The following is a 17,805-nucleotide window of genomic DNA, read 5'->3' on the forward strand; positions in this document are numbered from 1 at the left end:
GCTCAGGCAAAGAAAAGGAAAGATTGGCATTACTTATCTATTGCATCACGTTCAGTGAGTTTACATAGTTATGTAACAGGAACTATTTTATCTGTAAGTAAAATAGCAGGAATTAATCTGGCTCTGATGGCAGCCAGAGCATGAGCACAAAGCTCAGGATGACAGGGGGCACATTCCCAACTCATGACAGCACCACTATGGGAATTCAGGTCTTGGGGACTGGGCAAGACACTTGTGCTGTGTGATGTCACCTCAGTTACTCCTCCAGTTTCATATCATGCAAAACTTCATGGTCCTTCAACAAGAGCTCTGCCAGACAGGATTTAATTCCCAGTGCTCCTGGTTGCAGGTAAGAAACAGGGATTGCATCAGAAGCCACAAAATCCTGAAGCTCCAAAAATGTTTTTTTTTTGCCATTTATCTCTGAGATTGCTGGTTATGAGGGGTTAGTTAAAAGGACAATTCTCCAGGAGCAAGAAAGATGGGAGGATACTGGGAGAAATAAAATGGACTGGAAGCTGCTACTGTCATTCTTTGTTTCCTTTTGTAGTTGAACAGTAGCACCAGAAGTCTGGGAAAACGACAGCCCCAGATGTCAGTACTGCTTGGGGCTGACTGAGGAGAAGGATCAGCTCAAGTGACTTCCTTGGCCCACTGAGCAAGCCAAGCTGAGAACTTTAAACTGATGCAGTACAGAATTCTACTCAGTAAAACCTCATAACCAGCTGACAACAAGAGGGAAATGTGAAAACAGATGAGAAACAGCTCAAATAATGACTGTTCAAGATGGATTCAAGTGAAGGCACAAGTGTAGTGTACTTCATGAGAGTGGAAAAGAAACCAGACATGAAATATTAAGTATAATATAATCTGTGGAGAAAAATCAAAAGGAAAAGTATTTTGTACTTATCACCACAGCACTTATGACCTCCAGAACACTCAGCAAAATGGGATGTGATGGAGAGATTGTAAATTCACTTTGGAGAAGGAGAGCAGAATAGTGGGAAATGCTGTTGCTGACCCAGAGAAGTGATAACTGAGCTGAAATAGCCTATCCAGTTATTCAAATTTTCCATAATAAACACTGCAAGAGGAGAGAAAACACAGGTGGAGCAATACATATAAGGTGCCAGCAAAATGTGAAAATTAAAAGGATTTTATTGACCGATATGATCTTCCTGAAAACTTATTGAAATGTACAAACTGGACATTCAGTAACTGATTTGTACATTCAGTATGTTACACTGATTCTTGCAGCCACTTGAAAGAGAGAATATTATTTTCACTTACAGGATGTTCACATCATTGCAGACACCAAAAGTGTTGATACATTCTAGACTAAAAGTGAAACCAAAATAGAACTGGACATCATGGGACACCGAAATGCCAATTCCATCGACTCGACATGCTCCAGTTTCACACACCAATTCAGGTACAGGGAGTGAAACACCCCACCAAGCATATGTCTGAAGTCACAACTGCTTATTAAATTAAACCCCTTTTCCCAGACTTCTGAGCTATTTGGAGAGAGAAATGTATTTGACTGATTTGATTCCCTGCAGAGTGTTCAGACAACCACATCTTGGCAGTATTTCTTTGAAAACTGTGGGTCACACTTCACAGAGTTCACTTTGTGCGATGGGTTTCAACAGGTTCCAGAGTCCCTGCCAACCAGGGTGCCCTCTCTCTGCCCACAAACCACCACCTGACAGCATTAGCCCCAATTAATGACTGCCTGTATGGAAATGCACAGCTCCTGACTGACTTCAGGCCTGCTCCAACAGCCAGGTGTCACTCACAGCTCCCCGAGGGCTTCAGTGTCTGATTTCAGAACTCCCACGCCTGTTTTTAAAACCTGCAGTCATTAAAATGCTACAAAAAGGTCCCAGCAATGGCAGTGCTCAGTCCTGCAGCTGTGGCTGAACACTGAGCAGTGCCTGGGGAGCAGGAGATTGAAGTACTGGAGGCCATACCTCACCTGGGGGGCTGTCTCACAAAGAACTCCTGTCTTTGGACTTGTTTGCAATTAACCGACCTTTTAATTACAGTCCTGGTTATTTTTTCCCCCTGGCACAATCCTAAGAGCAGAAGGTCATGGGTTCTGAAGAAAAGAGGTCTCTTTTATAAGCTCAATACAGTACTTTTATATTTCAGACTATGATATACAGTGTATACCATAAATTAAGACAAATACTTGTCACTTTATCTATGTAGGCACAAGTAAATCAGTGACTTTACTGAAGTGGAGAAATCTTCAACGGGATCATGATTCTGGATTCCATTTCCTGAATAAGGGGCACTGAAAAAAAAAGACAGACAGGGTTTAATTTCACTGACAGAGATCATGAGCACACTCAGTCTGCACAGCTCTTACTGCCTGCAAACTGCTCTCCATGCCAAGCCATCAGTAACACCAACATGCCTGTAACTGAAGCACAGCAGTTTTGAGAACAAGTGATTTAAATACAATCTCTCTGCTCCTTTGAAGACAAATATTTCTATTCCTTTTTGCCACAATGGAAGTTATCTCACATTTTTCTGCTATACTTCCTTTGAAATGTACTCTATGGAACACAAACCTGACATGCTTGGCATGCTTTGGTGAGTTTTGTTATGAAAGCTGTCTTTGATCTCCAAGATCTCCTTGGCTTCTCGTTCCAAAGTCTGAATTTCCTTTTCCAAGGAATGCATTTAACAAGGCTCTCATATTTCATGAAATACCAGAGGTAATAATTTAATATAAATTTCACTATTGGCTTCCTAAATTCTTGGACACAAGCATTTACACAAACCTGTCCTTCTACAGAAGTGCTTGTACAAAAATTTACTATTAATGCTGATGCCAGAGGGGTTTTTGATTTCTGATTTTCACATTTTGTAGATTTTAGGAACACAGTAGTTGTAGATTTTTAGAGGGTTAATATTTCTAACAGTTTAAGTTTAATGCCTTTCTATCACTACCCCTGTCCCAGAACAGGGAGCTCAAATTCCTTGAGTTAATTAATCTTGTTTAGACTCCTTTCCAAGGTAGAGCTGAAGGATATCAGAAGGCCCACAGAATGAAACATAAACACAAGTCAGAGTGACCCAAAAGCCAGAAGTGGATGAACTCCAAGAGACCTTTGTGTGCCCAAGGAAGAAGAGTTGATGAAGACAGAGGGTCTTGACGACCCCAGACCCAATTCCAGGGGTTGGACCAGGGGTAGGACTGGGGCTGGACTGAGAAATGTGTAAAGCAATGATTGGAGGGATCTTATTATAAAAGCCATGGAAACAAGAACTGGGGCACATGCATGTCATCCTGTATTCCTGTGGGCCATGGCCCTGTGATATTAAAGGACCTTTACTTTTTATCTTACCCTACACTAACATGCCTGAAGTCCTGGTTTTGGGGGGAAGGGTCATTCATGGCATCAATGCAGTAATTTTTTAGCACTTTTCCAAGTCTGTAAAATCAACAGCAAAATTCCCTTTGGAGTTCAGTGTGATGTCCTTCCTCTCCCTTACAGCAGAAAAACTGCCTGCCAGACACCCTCCCCACTGAGATGCAAAGCTTTTTGGCCACTGTGGGATGTGCTGAGGCACAGAAAGGATGGCCCACAGCAAGGTCTGCCTCCAGCATTCCAGAGAAGTTAATAGGTTACCTGTGTAATAGACTAGTTCATCCCAGCCAGGTTTATGCCAGGCAGCATTCCTTATATCTTCTCTGGTTTGCAGATCTTTGTAAGCTGGGGAGGGAAAACAAGCACAAAGTTTAGGAGTAACTCCTTTTCCTTCTGCACAAGAACAGCTCCCTTTGTTCTGGGGAGGCTGCAAAGACTGGGAAGGGAAAAAGTCAGTTCTCTCTGCGAAAAGGAAAAGCTCCAAAACGAAGGAAAACAGAAGGAACTGGGAAGAATGTCTCAGCCACAGGTAAGATAAATAATACAGGAGTACAGTTCTACATGAGTGGTGTCAAGATTTGTAATGCTGGAATGTAACATTCTGAATAGTCATATGAAGATAGTACTGCAAATTTTTGTAACATTAGAGGGAGTTTCTTCACATTGAGACAATCCTAACATGAAAAGAGCTCGGTATTTGTGGGGATTAATGCACAGAGAGAGCCAGAACACCTCGGTGAAGGAATGTAAACAAATGCTTGGCTTTCCCTTTGAGGTGTGGTATTTGTGGTGTTTGAAATGAAACTGCAAAAACCTGATTTCAGCACGAATGGGGATGGCAGGACGTGTCATGGTTATGGTACTGAGGGCAAACAGGTAGTTCCTAATAAGAAAGGGACATGAGAAACTGTTGATGGAAACAGAACAAACCAGGAAATGGTCACTTCTGCTTGCTTGTTAAAGTTACCCCCACAAAAATTAAGAAAATCAACAGTGTTGATGTAAAATAAAACATAAAACCCTATTTTTGACATATCCCTTTGCCTTTTGTAAAAACTGGGCAAAGTCACCAGTCTGTGAGGGGCTGACTCTGTGAAAAAAGAGCAAAACCCATGAATTTACCCCAAAGGTGATGAACCATATACAGCTGTCCAATCTGGGAGAAAAACCCTCCAACTGCTTCATTACTGTCCTGTCGGAAACGAATTGCACGAGCCCTGGAGAGGAGCAAAGCAGACATTAGAGCCAGGTCTGGGGAGGAAATAACTGATAATCCACAGAGATCAAAGGGAGCTGAAATGTTCAACAGCATTTGCAGCACATTTCAGTAATTAAAAATAAGCAAGAGCCTGCAAGAGCCTCATTTTTAGCACTAAGAAATGAAGATGTACCTACATATCTTGTTAGAATGCATTAAAATTGGAGCTCTGCAGTTTCACCAGACTGTGCTTTAATAATTTTTCAACATTAGGTTCAGTATAAAGATGACTTTTGAAACAGTGTAAAGTGGCCTTTTTATAGCAGCTTCTTCTAAAACTAAATCCTTGAGTTTCAATCATATCATTTTAGCCACAATCATTTCCCACAGATTGGAATTTCCACACAGTGGAATAACAAATGTTTTATTCTCACAGACCTCTGTACAAGTAAGAGTTGTATAAATAAGATCAATATTTCTCTTCATTATAAATCTGTTGCATCTTATAAAACAGGTTGGCTACCAGTAGAGATATAAGTACTTTAGATTCTAAATTCAGTTTATTCATGTTATTGTAATTGAAAAAATGATACCAATGACAATGACACATCTGAAGAACTGATCTTTGCCAAAATAATTTAAAATACTCTGAATTTATCTATCAACCTCTACAATTGTGAATGTTTATTGAAAGTAACTTACACTGGTTTTAAGACAAAATCAGAAGTATATAATCAACAGAAAACTGTCTCAAATGCTTTTCAAGCATCTATTAAAACACAAATGTGCTACTCAGTAGCTTTTCAAGAAGCAATTTGAGTTTTAAAGCTTAAAGGATCCACAATTTAGGCCATTTAAACTAAAAGTGGTCTTGTGGAAGATCAGTGCAGTCTCACAGGTAACTGCCACCCCTCCCCAGGCAGAGCTGTCTGTTCAAATCACTGGTTTCTGCAGCAGACTAAGAGGGTTCTGTGAAGCAAAGCCAAACCACAGAGCCCACAGTGCTGTTTGTGCACAGAATTCCTCTTCAGTTCCTCAAAGGATAAATTCAGGGTTGAAGAACTGTCCTGTGAGTTGTGCAAGTACAGCAGGAGAAGTGCTGAGACCCACCCTGACCCCTCCTCCTCATGGATTTTAAACATGCAGCTCCCAAAGAGGAGAGTTCAAGTGCAAAGACAACACTCACCAGTAATTCCCCCACTCAATCATTGTTCCAGGCTGTGAAAACAAAACAGAAAGTTCAAACTGCTCTTTAAAGAAGTCAGGACACTCTGACAGCTTTCACAACATTTATGCATGGAAAACAATTATCAAAATCACTTCCTTCCAGTGATAAGCATATTGGAATAATCTATAATTACTCTGTTTAATGACTGCATTACCTCTTGGTCATCTGCCTGAAGGATCCAAACAAAGCACAGGGTTTTCAGCCCTGCAGACATCACTGCCTTGTTGGAACCTGCCTTCTCTTTGGACCCCACACTCTGAGAGCAACAATGACTCAGACAGCACCTTTGATAAGAACCAGATTTCTGAGACAAGGTCTGTTTTCCATCTGCATTGTACAAACACCCTTTGACCATCTGACAACAGCTTAAAAAATCCAAACCAAAATTTAAACTTACTCTAAGTTGATAGGATCTCAATTCATAAATGTTGGGCCCATCTCTGGGCACGGGCTCGTTCCAGAAGCTGAACTCCAGCAGCAGCTGGTTCTTGCGAGAGAGGAGCATGTTCCCCCTTTCCCTGCGGAACTCTGTGAACTCCTGCAAACAACCACGGGATCTCTGTCAAACTGGGGCTCGCTCTGCAACAAGGAAAAGCTGCACAGCACATGGTGGGGCAGAGTGTTTATTACGACAGGGAAAGCCTTTACATTGTATCTGGATTCCCCAGGTGTGATTAAAAAGTCCAAGGGCACTGAGTGGTTTTAATCAACTATTCAGTTATAGCCCTGTGTGTGTGGCTCGGCTTCCCGAACGCAGATTTGGGCAGGGCTGTCCCCAGGTGGGTGGGCCCTTCCAGCCTGCGCAGTGGATTTTAGGTGAGGCTCAGCGTGTGTAGAACTGGCCCCTCCGTTTCAGTCCTGAGGTTCATCTGCCACGGCCGAGGGAGCTTGGACAGTGCCAGTGAAGTTCCTCAGGACTAGAACCTACAGCCCCCGGCATTTCCCAGGGGGTCTCCCATCCAAGTACTAATCCGGGGCTGACCCTGCTGAGCTTCCAAGATCTGACGGGATGCTCCAACCTGCACTTGGGAATCTGAACCTCTCAGTACTGTGCAGAGCACTTGTTAAGGATCAACAGATTAACCATTTGATAGAAGATTTAGAGGGCTCATTCCCATTTTTACAGCTCCATGTGGCTTTTAAATATTGGAATGCTTTGCACCAATATGTTTTCTGCCTCCCAGCTGTAAAACAACACCAATTGGCTTGGGGGGAGGGCATTTCTTTTTATACAATTTTAGGATAATATAAATTTTTCCACGCTACTCACAGCATCTTCTGGGAAAGGATAAAAAAGCCACAACCCAATCGATTCTATGATTCTATGAAAAAATCTGTCCCTGAGAAGTGAAATTCACTTTCATTTTCTGTACCCTCATAACTTGGACTGAACATTCCCTTCTGCCTTAATCCAACGTTCTCAGTTTGAATCTAAAATGGGGAAGCTCATTTGAGAATAGTGCTGCAAAAAGAAGCACAAAGAGCAAACACACTCCATCCAGGTGTGACATTCACGAGGGACTGAAAATAAGTGTAAGAATAAAATTGTCTCCAGATCAGGGAGGCATTTAACTGCCTATTCAGTTATAAAACTTCAGTAATTCTGCACATTAAAAAAAAAATCCTTTTCCAAAGAGGTTTCTGAAGTTGTACAGTGAATGAAGAGACTCTGAAGTAAAATTTGGTATCCAAATCTGCAGGTCTCTTTGTTCTGTTGAGTAAAATAATCCATTGCATATGTGGGTGTAGACGTTTGAAAAAATGTAATTTCTGTTTTAATTCAGTGCAGTTTCTTTGAGTTCTTTTCAGTTTTTTATTCCCTTTGCTGGGGAGACTTTGGGCAGTCCAGGGTTAGTAAAGGAACTAGGCCAAACCTAGACATTAAATCAATGCTTTTTACCTTATTTTGACGAAGTTTGCTCATGACCTCATTGAGAGCTGGATAACCCCCCTCATATCTCCACAAATGAACTGAAACAGAGAAAAAGAAGCTTTTTCAGGGATGCCTCAGACCACTGCTAAGCCTCATGGAAAAATCACAGTATAAAATGCTCTTCATACTACAGAATTACACAAAAATAGAAATCAGGTGGCAGGTTTAAAAATAGATTTTCATTAACAAAAGTACTACACATTGGAATATTTTAGGAATAATGGAATCATCTGCTTTTTCAAAAGGGTTCTCTTGGAAAATTCTGCAATTTACTCTGAAGGTGTAACAGGGAAATTTCTGAAAGGGCTTCCTGTTGCCATGCTAATAAGATGTGATGACTTGACATGACTGTTATTGAAATTAAGATTCAATTTAAGAGGATGACTTAATTCCAAAAACGTGCTTTATACCAATTTCATCTAAGAGCAGTAGAGGGGCAGACTTTGCAGTTCAGTAAATTACTCCAGCACAAAAGCATTTCTGTAGGACATGAAAAACGATGCAAGTGTTATTTTTGAGGTCAATAGTAATAAAAGCAGAAGATATCTGAACACATTAGAACTGTTACATTTGCTAGAACTTTCCCCATAAAAACAAGTTCAGAGCATTTTTTCTCAAGCATTCTCTCCTTAATAAATCAGAACAAATCCCTTCAATAAATCGCAACAAGATTTCTTTACAAGCACTTATTGTAGCAAGGCAATGATTTCACCTCACAGAATCCCCCAGACTATTTTCTCTCCTCATTTTCTGTGCCTCTCTCAGGGCAGCAAACAAATGTGAGGCACTTCCCTGGGACAGATTCACCCAGTGCTTCTCCTGCTGCCTCAGCCCCAGGCCAAATTTGATAGATCCACCCAATATTAACCCAGCCTGCACAGGTACTGAACTATTCAAACCCCATAATCTGCTTTATTACACTGCTGGAACTGCTGCAATAACATTTCCAGGGCAGGCTGTGGATGAAATTACAGATACAGTCTGTGTTAATATGTTATAAAAGCAGCCACTGAGACTTGGCTGAGAAATTCCCAATTCAATTGCCTTCATTCCCCAATTCTCCTTCCAGAACTGTCTCTCAGACATTCTTTGGTTTATCTACTGTAACTTCTTTGCATTTATTGTCAATATTGCAATTTGCTGTGAATTCAGGGAAAATTAACGTGTGCAGGAGTTTATTTTTCAATTACAAAGCACTGACACTGATCCTGGTACAGCCCTAACCATGTGTTTGTATTTGTGGCTTCCCCTTCCTGCAAATTCCCAGAGTCTAGGGCATTTTCCAGGTTTTCTCCCTGCACCAGACTCTTTGGATTTAGCTCTGTAGCAGCTCTTCAGTCATTTCTAGTTCCAGTGTTCCAGTTTCCTTGTATGAACAAGAACAGAAATATTCCTGATTTTCCCCAGGAAAATTTCCCCTGAGTTTATTGTTAAGTTTACAATGCAGTGATTTTCTCAGATGGTTTGAATAATTTTTATTTTCATTATTATACAGCAATTACAGTATAAAAGCCTGAGCAGAGCTTTTATACTGGACAATGAGGGATAAACTCTGGCTCTGTGAGCCTTTGCCTTTACCCTCAATATTCAGGAACACCATCTGTGCCCACGAAAAGGACCACATTTTACAAGCATTTCCCCCAAACTGTTAATCTACCACCTGCAAAACATGAAAGTGTATTAACAACAGGACAAAATTTAGGAATTTAAAGCTTCACTGTCAAACTCAGCACGACAAAAGCAAGCACTGTAAATGTTAACACAGCCAAAAAAAAGTGATGCACCACCCCCTTTGCTGAGCACATTGCCACAGGTTTGACTGTCAACAGAGAGGATTTAAAGAGAAGAAACCTGCCAAGCACACGTTTCACTTGCATGGGTTTACATTCTGTTGTACTTCTATCTCCTACCAGCCTGATCTTGCTCTCCGTACCACGTGTTCCAAGTCCCCACCAGTGCACATGGGTAGTGTTTTTCTTCATGAATCTTTGGCAGCACCTCTTGACTTGAAAACAAGGAATACAGACACTGTGTTGCATTGCCTTCAGCGAGGCTACAGTTGATATGTATAACAAAGCACCACACGTTCACCATTAGGTATGAAAATTCACAAGCTGAAACACCCAAATCTGCTCTGCAGGGGGAGAGTTGCTCCAGCACCAGGAAAAACTGAGGTAAGTGTTGCCATTAGGCTGTGTGACAAATACAAAGCATGGGGGGGTTCTTCTGATGCAATAAATTATGTCTAGCACCTAAAAGGTTAAATGCCACATTAGGAAAATAAATATCAGGGTGTCTCACTTACAGCAAGTGCAGCTCAACTCCAGGGGTGATTTGCTGGAGGAAAAGCTTTGCTTTATCAAGGGAGGGAGAATGCACAAAAATAGGACAGCAGAGTCTCCTGTACCAGTGACAATGCAATTAATTGCTGAGCTGAATGAATAAAAATGAGTATTTGGATAGATGAAATGTTACTCACAGCCTTATGGCTTTTTACCATTCCAGAAAGTGGAAAGTTTGAGGCAACTTACCCACTGCTGCATACAGTGAAACTGCCTTGAAAATACCTCTGACAGAAAATTTCTCTTTGACTATTTCTAATATTTCTAACAATTTTTCCCACACTTTGGAAGTGTCCTCCATCAGCATAAAGAAATTAAGTTTTCCTGATTGCTGACTCAGCCCCAAGTCAGCCTCCACCTCACTGTGCTTTGATGAGTAAGTCAATTAGTCTGGTTGAACTTTGCCTTTTGTATTTTTCCCTGAGTAATTCCCCTTCTTACTCAGTTTGGCTCAAAGGCAACGAGTCTCTGCACAGTATCAAATAATAAAAAGGAGGCTGGGCTGGGAGTCATTAGACAGGAGTTTTCCTCTTGATTCTGCCACTGACTTTGCAGACAACCTTGAGCAAATCTCATTACTGATCTGTACTTCCAAGATTTCTCACTCCACAGTGTAAATAATATGATCAAATGAGTTTCCAAGGACATTTTCAAGGATGTTTGACCATCAGTTCATTTTTGCAGAGCATCATGAGATCCTAGAAAGGCAGCTTTGAACAGGAATGGGAAATTATTACATAACCTTATAATTTATTGTTGCAAATTAGAGAAAAAAAATGCCCACAAAATACCTTAGGAACACCATCTTTTTGATTTTTAGAAATAACTGTCCCTAATTCTTCAGAAAGGGTCCTTAAACCACAGTGATTCAGGAAGCACTCTTGTAATTGTCCTCATTACATTATTTCTTTATTAGTACATGATGATTAATGCTTATTCTGATTTGATACAGAATGAACCTGCTCATCTTTTATTTAGGGAGAGGAGGAGGGAAGTTCAGAGAGGCTTAGTCTTGTTTATTACTCCATTCAAGTCTTCTCCTTCCCTGAAATACTTAAATCTGCTTTGGAAAGAATAAATCTGACCACATATTTCATCTGACTGCTGCCAGCAGCTTCTTTCTTTGCTGTTGTCCCTTTCCTTGAAAACAGAAACCTCTGCCTTTTAGGCAGCTCATGAAATGATCCAGAGAAGTGGTTCCCTTCTTGTATAATTGGACATGTTTCTATTAAGCTTTTAAACAGAAAGCTGGTTGAATGCTAATTGTCCTTCACTGTGCAGTTATGTTCAACAAAAGAAAGCTAAAAATACCTTGCTTGAATGTTATTCTGGTGGATTTCTGTGTTTGTACAGAAAGGAAAACTGTTCTGGGTCCTCCAGCCCCATTTCAAAGCTGAACACATGAAGGTGACAGATGATCTCCTGAATGTGCAGCCAACCAGTAGCAGTGGAGGGATGAACTGGGAGTTGGGAACTTCTTCCCCTCCCTCCAGCCCAGCTGGTGCTCCCCAACACACCACACTTACAAATCTGGTCACAGTGGGGTTTTCATTGTGCTGGGAATGTTTTATTTAACTGACAAGTCAAGCCCTGGTGAGTGTGAGGCTCACTACAATCCCAAATTTAAACAAACAGTTCTTTAAGGCAGCTGTTCTGGCTCCAAAAGGTGGTTATGGAGGCAGAAGTGGGACTGATATTGCTGCAGTTTCATCCTTAAAGCAGTAAATTAAAAATGTGATTAACTAATACATCTATAAAGCTGTAGCTTTTTGGAAAAGCTATAAGAGCTCCCTTTGGAAGGAATCACCCCAATGCCAGATTCTATCCAGAGGTTTGTGTGACTCTTTAAGGGCAGATCTCAGTAACAGGAAAAGGATAGAGATGAGCTGAGAGAAAACCAACCCAGTGGTTTTTAACATCTCCTCCAAGTTACATTTCAGTTTAACTCTGGTGTGTAGTTTTCCTGACAGGGGATCTCTCCCTTTCCTCCCTGTGTGCAGACAATAACCACTCTGAACACATTCCTGCCTGGAAGCTGCACTGGGACAGGCCAGCATTCCATCCTTACCTGCAGGGATCAGGAATTCTGAGACTAAGGGAAGGGAGAAGAGCTGTTCCAACAAATGTCACCCAAGTTCTCACAGCAGGGATCATCCTAAACTGCATTTTAGGAAAACTCCTCCAAGAGGGGAAGGGAGGGCTGAACTGAGCAAAGCATCTTTTGCCATCTCTTTCCAAGAATAATATTAACACCAAATCCTAAAAAGGCAGATTTTTTCCACCTCCCCTCTAGATAATTATGATCTCTGCCAATTTTCAGAGCAGCTTGTGACCAAATCAACATGTCTAAAATGTGAAAACAGAGCACACACACTTACCAAAGCTTGTTGTAGGCATCCAGACATTCTGGTTTGACATTGTGAACTGCAAAGACAACAGGAGGTGAGACACAGGGGAACAGAGGAAAGAACTGGAGATATCAAGTCCCAAATTCCCACTCACACTGCAGTTTGTACAGGCTGCTGGTCTCTCTCTTGGCCAGGAGGTTGGAGTGGGCATCTTTCCTTGGGTCCACCTTGCGGACAAAGAGGGATTTTAACCAGCTGTCCTCTCCAGGTCTGTGGGCTGAGGATCCCAGGCCCCTGCACAGGGACAAGCAGCTTTTACTGGCACTGACAGTGGCTTGACAGTCCCACCACAAAGGGAAAACAGGCACAAGGAAGTTGGATGCAAACAGTATCACAACACACAGTTAGATGTATCTATTTACTAAAAATTCCCTGTTTTTTTTTTCTAGTTCATTCCCCACTGAGATTTACCCTCTCCCAACCCAGTTCACCAGCTACACACTATCCATGTTTATTAGGGCAGGGCAGGGCAGGGCAGGGCAGGGCAGGGCAGGGCAGGGCAGGGCAGGGCAGGGCAGGGCAGGGCAGGGCAGGGCAGGGCAGGGCAGGGCAGGGCAGGGCAGGGCAGGGCAGGGCAGGGCAGGGCAGGGCAGGGCAGGGCAGGGCAGGGCAGGGCAGGGCAGGGCAGGGCAGGGCAGGGCAGGGCAGGGCAGGGCAGGGCAGGGCAGGGCAGGGAAGGGAAGGGAAGGGAAGGGAAGGGAAGGGAAGGGAAGGGAAGGGAAGGGAAGGGAAGGGAAGGGAAGGGAAGGGAAGGGAAGGGAAGGGAAGGGAAGGGAAGGGAAGGGAAGGGAAGGGAAGGGAAGGGAAGGGAAGGGAAGGGAAGGGAAGGGAAGGGAAGGGAAGGGAAGGGAAGGGAAGGGAAGGGAAGGGAAGGGAAGGGAAGGGAAGGGAAGGGAAGGGAAGGGAAGGGAAGGGAAGGGAAGGGAAGGGAAGGGAAGGGAAGGGAAGGGAAGGGAAGGGAAGGGAAGGGAAGGGAAGGGAAGGGAAGGGAAGGGAAGGGAAGGGAAGGGAAGGGAAGGGAAGGGAAGGGAAGGGAAGGGAAGGGAAGGGAAGGGAAGGGAAGGGAAGGGAAGGGAAGGGAAGGGAAGGGAAGGGAAGGGAGGGGAAGGGAAGGGAAAGGAAGGGAAAGGAAAGGAAGGGAAAGGAAAGGAAGGGAAAGGAAGGGAAAGGAAGGGATGGCTGGTTTTGCTGCCTGTTTATCTCCTCTTTAATCCTTTTTTAGCTCAGGGCTGGGTCTGTCCCAATGCACAGACAGGAGTGAAAAAGAGCAAAAAAGATGCATGAGGAAAACTGTGTACAGTGTAGATAGGAAAGGAACTGCCACATGTTCCTGTGTTGCTTAAACACAGCTCTACAAAAGGAAAAGGTAAATGACACGTCTTTCAAGCAAAAAAAAATAGCATGAAAGTCTAATTTGGGAAAAAAATACAAGTGGCAGGAAACAAACAGCCTGTAAATGCTTCAATTGCAGATTCTGGTTGAGGTACCAGATCCACACTCTTTGTACAACATTCACATTTCCCTCTCTTTGAAACAGAAGAATTTTGCTGTCTTTTTTAAAATCTGTTTTCTTTATTCAGTTTCTGCAAGTGTTCTTTCAAAATAATATCACCTCCCTTTACACCACAGAGCACATAAAACAACTGATAACTGTAATTTTTTTAAATGATGTGTTGAAGGAATTATTCTTCTCTTTTCCATCTCAGGAGCCCTCAAACAGCAGAGATTGTGCAGAAGAACAAGAAATCTGAGACATTTAACTGATTCTCTGCAATGTCTAACAGGGGACCCCAAACTCAAATGTTTGTTTTCTCCATCTCACAAAATCACTTCATTTTGCCTTTTTTTTGACAGCCTCATACTATGAAGAAAACTAATTCTACCTCAATCTTCTCCTGAAATACTGAAGTATTTTTCTGACATACTAAAAAGGTGGTATTTATACCACATCTATTTATTTATAAACTGGAAATTTAAACCTTTTTCTGCCTCAGGTGCCAACTTTTCACCCTTAATTACTGACTGGGAGATCCAGAAGAACAGCAACCAACCTCCAACTCAAAGCTGTTTTCAAGATACCAAAAGTTTGTGACAATCCTTCATATTAAAAAAAAAACAGGGAGTAAAAAAAATCTCAATTTCCTTTGGGAAAAATATCCTCATGGAGATGCCTGTCTGTGTTGCACAAAGCAGTTCACACTGGAAATGTGTGACAACAATCAACCTTTTAATCCCAGTTTCTCAAAAGAACACAATGAAGTGGAAGCAGGATGGAGGAAAAGCCTTTCCTAGGAGAGAAACAAAAACCACAGAAGAAGAGGTACAGATCATAGAATGGATTGGGCTGGAAAAGACCTCTGAGATCATCAAGTCCAACCCTTGATCCAACCCCACTGTGATCACCAGCCCAGGGCACAGAGTGCCCTGGGCTGGTGATCACAGTGGGGTTGGATCAAGACAGGGTAGATTCTCCTTCAGTGTCACATCCAGAGAATCACAGAATGGATTGGGTTGGATCACAGTAGGGTTGGATCAAGACAGGGTAGATTCTCCTTCAGTGCAACATCCATAGAATGACACAATGGATTGGGTTGGATCACAGTAAGGTTGGATCAAGACAGGGTGGATTCTCCCTCAGTGCCACATTCATGGAATCACACAATAGATTGGGTTGGAAAAGACCTCCGAGATCATCAAGTCCAACCCTTGGTCCAACTCCAGTCCCTTTACCAGATCATGGCACTCAGTGCCACGGCCAAGCTCAGTTTAGAAACCTCCAGGGATGGGGAATCCACCCCCTCTCTGGGCAGCCCATTCCAATGCCTGAGCACTCTCTCTGCAAAGAATTTCCTTCTGCTCTCCAACTTCAATTTCCCCTGGCAGAGCTTGAGCCCATCGTGCCCCCTTGTCCTATTGCTGAGTGCCTGGGAGAAGAGATGACCCTTCAGTGTTAAGAAGGAATTTTTTGGTGTATTTGTTGAAAATGGTGCCTTGCTTGGCCCTGGGCAAACACACAAACATGTGGCTGTGCTGACAGCCAAGCAGCTATTCCTGAGTGCAGGCATTTAAAGGGCATTCCACGATAAGCTGTTGCTGGAGAGGCTGGAATGAGCTCCCTCCCATCTCCAGGCACAGGTGACTGCAGTTGTCACATCAAGTGCCACAGCAACACAAGCTGGCCCAGAGCACAAGGAGAAAACCCCACCTAAGAAATCCAAGTTGTTTTAAAAAGCTCCCTTAAAGTAAACACTGAATGCTCAGTGGGCACCAAACAGACAGAACTCAATTCCAGTCCTGCAACACTCAGTTTTCATCTCAGACCTGTAAACCATCATCATTTCCTCCCCTTTATTCAACAGAATTAGCAAACCAATAAATAATAACCCTCTCCTGAGGATCATTGTTGGAAGCAAACTTTAAGAGATAATAATCACAATGTTTTTCTGTGAAGCAGCTTTATCAGGAGTAAGAGTAAGCTGGAGTTAAGGGATAACATTAAAAAGCAAAAAAAAAAATCTCTTTCTTGAACTGAGGGGCCCAGAACTGAACACAACACTCAAGGTGTGGCCTCACCAACACAGAAGGGTGGATGGTGGGCAGGGGTGCAGGAGCTGCATCCTGGCACGCTGCTGGCTGTGCCCCCTGTTGCTGGGAGGAGTTGGGATACAGAGCAGTGACACAACCCAGCCCTGGAGGGGTGTGGAGAATCCTGACATTGCAGCTCCATCCAGGACTGTGCAGGGCACTGAGCACCCCGAAACTGGGGGGTAGGTGATTGTGGGGTGCCCGTACCCCCACCCTGGCCTGTGCAGGGCAGGGGGGACCGTGCATGGGTGGGGGGACTGTGCAGGACGGGGTGTTCAAGCAGGGGAAAGGAGGGGATGGGGTGTCAGTGCAGGGGAAGGGCACTCGTGCAAGGATGAAGTGTCTGTGTAGGGGTGAGGTGTCCATGAAGGGGTTGGGTGTCTGTGCAGGAGTCAAGTGTCGGTGCAAAGGTGGAGTGTCAGTTCAGGGCTGGGGTGTCCGTGCATGGGTGAGGTGTTTGTGCAGAGATGGGGTGTCTGGGGAGGCTTAAAGGGTCGGCTCAAGGCTGGGGTGTCCATGCAGAGAAGGGATGATGTCCGTGCAGGGCCGGGGGTGTCCATGTGGAAGAGGATATCAGTGCGGGGTTGAGGGGTGTCCGTGCAGAAGAGAGGGATGTCCGAGCAGGGGCGGAGGTGTCCGTGCAGGGCCGGGGGGTGCCGGTGCAGAGAAGGGATGATGTCCGTGCAAAAGAGGGATGTCCGAGCAGGGCGGGGAGGTGTCCGAGCAGAGGAGGGATGATGTCCGTGCAAAAGAGGGATGTCCGAGCAGGACCGGGGGGTGCCGGTGCAGAGAAGGGATGATGTCCGTGCAAAAGAGGGATGTCCGAGCAGGGCCGGGAGGTGTCCGTGCAGAGGAGGGATGATGTCCGAGCAGAGGAGGGATGTCCGAGCAGGGCCGGGAGGTGTCCGTGCAGAGGAGGGATGATGTCCGTGCAGGGCCGGGGGTGCCGGTGCACCCTGAGCCCAGTGGGTCAGGGGCACGGCCAATCCTCCCACCCAGGGGCGGACTCGCAGGAGGGAAGGAAGGGGCCGGCCTTGCGGCCCGTGACCTTGAGGGACACCCCGGCGGGGCGCACTCCCCGCCCCAGGCCCTGCCGCTGCCCCGCGCCCGGGGCGCCATTTCCAGTCGGAGAAGAGGAGCGGCGCGCGGGGAGGCAGCTCCGTGCGGGCGGCCCCACCCGGCCCGGCCTCCCGCGGGGGCCCCGACCCGCCCGCTCGCCCCGTCGGGGCTCACCTGAGGGCCAGGCGCGGCCCCGCGCCCGCTCCCGCCGCGCTCCGCCGCAGCAGCACCCGCGCCGCCATCTTGTCCGGCGCCTCCCTGCGGGCCGGGGGCTGCGGCCACGCCCCCCGCGGGCACGCGCCTGTGCGCACGCGCGGTCTGCGGCCCCTGCCCTGGTCTGGGGGGGTCCCAGACCCTGTTTGGGGTGCCCGTCCTGGTTTGGGGGTCCCCGACCCTGTTTGGGGGAGCCGTCCTGGTTTGGGGAACCCCAGACCCTGTTTGGGGGTCCCGCCCTGGTTTGGGGGTCCCCAGACCCTGTTTGGGGGACACGTCCTGGTTTGGGGGGGCTGTCATGGTTTGTGGGGACCCCAGACCCTGTTTGGGGGTCCCGTCCTGGTTTGGGGGATACCAGACCCTGTTTGGGGGTCCCGTCCTGGTTTGGGGGATACCAGACCCTGTTTGGGGGACCCGCCCTGGTTTGGGGGACCCTGACCCCGCCTGGGGGAGTCC

The 17,805-nt window shown here is 45.1% G+C and overlaps 1 protein-coding gene and 1 long non-coding RNA gene across 4 annotated transcripts; one reads left to right on the top strand and one right to left on the bottom strand.

Moving 5' to 3' along the window:
* Positions 1-1,138: 1,138 nt before the first annotated feature.
* Positions 1,139-17,419, bottom strand: NIPSNAP2 (nipsnap homolog 2). Its single transcript, XM_071575386.1, has 10 exons — positions 17,311-17,419; positions 12,587-12,726; positions 12,463-12,508; positions 9,653-9,747; positions 7,710-7,780; positions 6,207-6,347; positions 5,768-5,799; positions 4,506-4,600; positions 3,645-3,728; positions 1,139-2,299 (listed from the first exon to the last, which is right to left on the bottom strand). The coding sequence occupies exons 1-10, from the start codon at positions 17,376-17,378 to the stop codon at positions 2,235-2,237; spliced, it is 837 nt and encodes a 278-aa protein (XP_071431487.1). The 5' UTR covers positions 17,379-17,419; the 3' UTR covers positions 1,139-2,234.
* Positions 3,573-14,878, top strand: LOC139681745 (uncharacterized). 3 transcript variants are annotated; one of them, XR_011699544.1, is made up of 4 exons: positions 3,573-3,912; positions 9,656-12,526; positions 13,715-13,858; positions 14,487-14,878. It is a non-coding gene; the product is annotated as an uncharacterized lncRNA (long non-coding RNA). The 3 variants fall into 3 exon arrangements; XR_011699542.1 differs by lacking the exon at positions 14,487-14,878 and adding an exon at positions 14,199-14,474; XR_011699543.1 differs by lacking the exon at positions 14,487-14,878 and adding an exon at positions 14,199-14,474 and having other exon boundaries at positions 9,656-9,916.
* Positions 17,420-17,805: the final 386 nt, after the last annotated feature.

This window comes from Pithys albifrons, chromosome 21 (assembly GCF_047495875.1).
Source record: "Pithys albifrons albifrons isolate INPA30051 chromosome 21, PitAlb_v1, whole genome shotgun sequence".
NCBI classification, from domain to species: Eukaryota; Metazoa; Chordata; class Aves; order Passeriformes; family Thamnophilidae; genus Pithys; species Pithys albifrons.